Genomic DNA, 2497 nt, shown 5'->3' on the forward strand with positions numbered 1-2497 from the left:
TGTGTGGGTGGGGTACGTGGAGGAGCTGCTGGAGCGGCACCGGGATGGGGGAGCCCGGGCCCTGGAGGCTGTGGAGCAGCACGTGGAGGACGAAAACATCAAAATGATCCTCAGGATGGAGATCAGGCTGCGCTCCAAGAAGGACTGAGCCCCCCCAGGTCCCCCAAAGCGGCAGGGGACAGCCCCAGGGCCGCTGTTCCAGGCTGTGTGGAGGGGTCTGGTCTGGGATCATTTATAGTGTTTGTTGGTGTGTGCTGAGCAAGGGATCCCAGGGGTGTCACTCCAGGCCGTGTCACCTCCCGCCACAGAGGATCCTGCCCTTGGGGACAGGCAGCAGCTCAGGCCTGTCCTGAGCCCTGGATTTCCCAGGAGCTGGATGCTGTTCCCCCCCCCCGATGGCAAATCCCTGCCAAGGGCAGGCTGGGTGGCCCCTCATACCCAGCCCTCCTCCTCCTCACGCTCCTGGATGGAATTTAAGCACCTTGAGGGGATTTTAAGCACCTTGGCCGTGCCCTGGTGGGGGAGGGCTGTGCTGGACCCTTCCCCATAAGCCTCTTAGGGGCTTCTCCATGGGAAGGGCCCGTGAGAGGCAGCGTGTGGCCCCGAGCACGTGGGAAGCAGCAGCCTCATGTCAAGGACACTTTCCCTGTCCCTGGTGTCACATCCTGCTCTCCACGGTGCCTTTTCTTCCTTGATTCCTTCTGCCTCTGTCTTAAAACCCCTAAACTTGGCACAGCACCCCTCCCCTCCATCCTGAGGGACTCACAGCCATCAGGACCCCCACGGACCCCCCCATCATCCCAGGATGAGCTCCCCAAGGACCCACCAAGCCCTTGAGTGTCGCCCGCTAATGAACCCAAATTAACAGCCAGGCCCTGCTCTCTGCCACGGAAGTAGCTTGTTCTCCATGGAAAACACTCCTGGATCCCCTCTAATCCTATTTGCTGGAGCCCAACTAATTGCAGTTAGTGGCGGGGGCTGAAGTTCAATTAAAGTGTGCTGAGATTATTCCGTTTTTAATTGCTTTAGTGCTGGATTAGGGAAGCTTTGGAGCGACACCGGCCGTGGGCAGGGGCTGCCGGACCCTCTCCAGCCGGATTGTGTCCTGTGGGGGCACCAGCAGGGATGGTGCTGGGAGGGCACCCCCTGTGCCAGGACCCCCACCTGGACCAGGAGGGAGACTGGGATGGGGGTCCCATCCCTCCTGCTGGGAGCGAGGGGCGCTGAGGGAATCTCTTGGGGAATGGGGGATCCCCCAGGGGAGGAGGTGGGATCGCCCTGTGTGGGATCTGCTGCCCGGCTGGGCACAGCCTGTCCCACCGGCACTAATCCCAACACCCCCTCCCCACCCAGGGCGGGGGAAGGACACCGGATTACCCCTTGGGAGAGAAGGGAGCTAAATAATCCTATTACCCCCGGGCAGGATAAATCTCCCTCCCGAAAAGCCCCCCAGAGCATCTCCGGGCTGTGGGACGGAGGGAGCACCTCTGGCCTCGGGAACCGTGGGACTGTGTGAGTCAGGGGTTCCTGGGAAGGGATGGGACACGGGGTTGCTTTGCTGCTATTCCTGCATTCAGGAATATCATTCAGGAACATCCGGGCATCTCCTTGGGTCAGATCCTTCTTCCCAGGCCTGTGCCCAGCTCCTGAGCTCTGCAGTGGGGCTGAACCCCTTGTGCCAGAGCCAAGTCCTGTGCTGCAGAATTCCTGCTCCTGGTGCCTGGAGGGGGGATGGAGCCCGTGGGCCATCCTCTGCTCCCCCTGCCCAGCCTGGGGTGCCCATCACCCCTAAACCACACTGCTGCCCACCACGGCACAGACCCCGGGGTGAGCTGTGGGGAGGGAGTCCTGGCAGTGCCATGGGTGGTCTCAGGTGTCAAATCCATGCTGGAATGTGGTGCACGGGAAGAAGGAACAACCCCAGTGGGTGGCAGCAGGTCTAGTGCCCCCCCAGGACACCCTTCTCTGCCTTTGGAGAAAGGGGATTAGCGGGATGAGCTGGGCTGAGGCAGTGTTGAGGGGAGGGGGCTCCTCAGAGCCAATCAGGGAGAATGGTGGGAATGGGGGCACAGGGTGGGAATGGGGGCACAGGGTGGCAGGAGAAGCTGGTGCCCCCCATTCCCCCTCCAGCAGGTGCAAGCAGCTGTCCCGTGCCAGCGCCGGATCCGCAGGGAACGCCGTGAGCTGGGGCTGGCTGCCAGCCCCCCCCAGAGCCATGAGCCTGGAGCCCCCCAAGCTGGAGGTGAAATCGGCCACGAGGGTGACCGGGGGTCCCGCCACCCCCCGCAAAGGACCCCCCAAGTTCAAGCAGAGGCAGACGAGGCAGTTCAAAAGCAAACCCCCCAAAAAGGGGGTGCAGGGGTGAGTGGGGACAGGCCCTGGGGTGGTGGGGGGGCTGCCTGGGGGTCAGGCCAGACACTCCCTCTCTCCCTGCAGGTTCGGTGACGACATCCCAGGCATGGAAGGGCTGGGAACAGGTATGGGGGTCCCTTCCCCT

The 2497-nt window shown here is 62.7% G+C and overlaps 1 protein-coding gene across 1 annotated transcript in view; it reads left to right on the forward strand.

Moving 5' to 3' along the window:
* Positions 1–1373: 1373 nt before the first annotated feature.
* The window catches only part of NPLOC4 (NPL4 homolog, ubiquitin recognition factor), a 27851-nt gene continuing 26727 nt past the window's right edge, over positions 1374–2497 (forward strand). The window contains exons 1-3 of the mRNA XM_029960113.1: positions 1374–1512; positions 2131–2361; positions 2437–2477. Coding sequence (XP_029815973.1) covers positions 2216–2361; positions 2437–2477 — 187 coding nt within the window. The 5' untranslated portion in view covers positions 1374–1512; positions 2131–2215. The remainder of the gene's footprint in view (positions 1513–2130; positions 2362–2436; positions 2478–2497) is intronic.

The sequence above is a fragment of the Manacus vitellinus genome, unplaced genomic scaffold, assembly GCF_001715985.3.
Source record: "Manacus vitellinus isolate BGI_N305 unplaced genomic scaffold, ASM171598v3 scaffold_24_pilon, whole genome shotgun sequence".
Classification (NCBI taxonomy): Eukaryota; Metazoa; Chordata; class Aves; order Passeriformes; family Pipridae; genus Manacus; species Manacus vitellinus.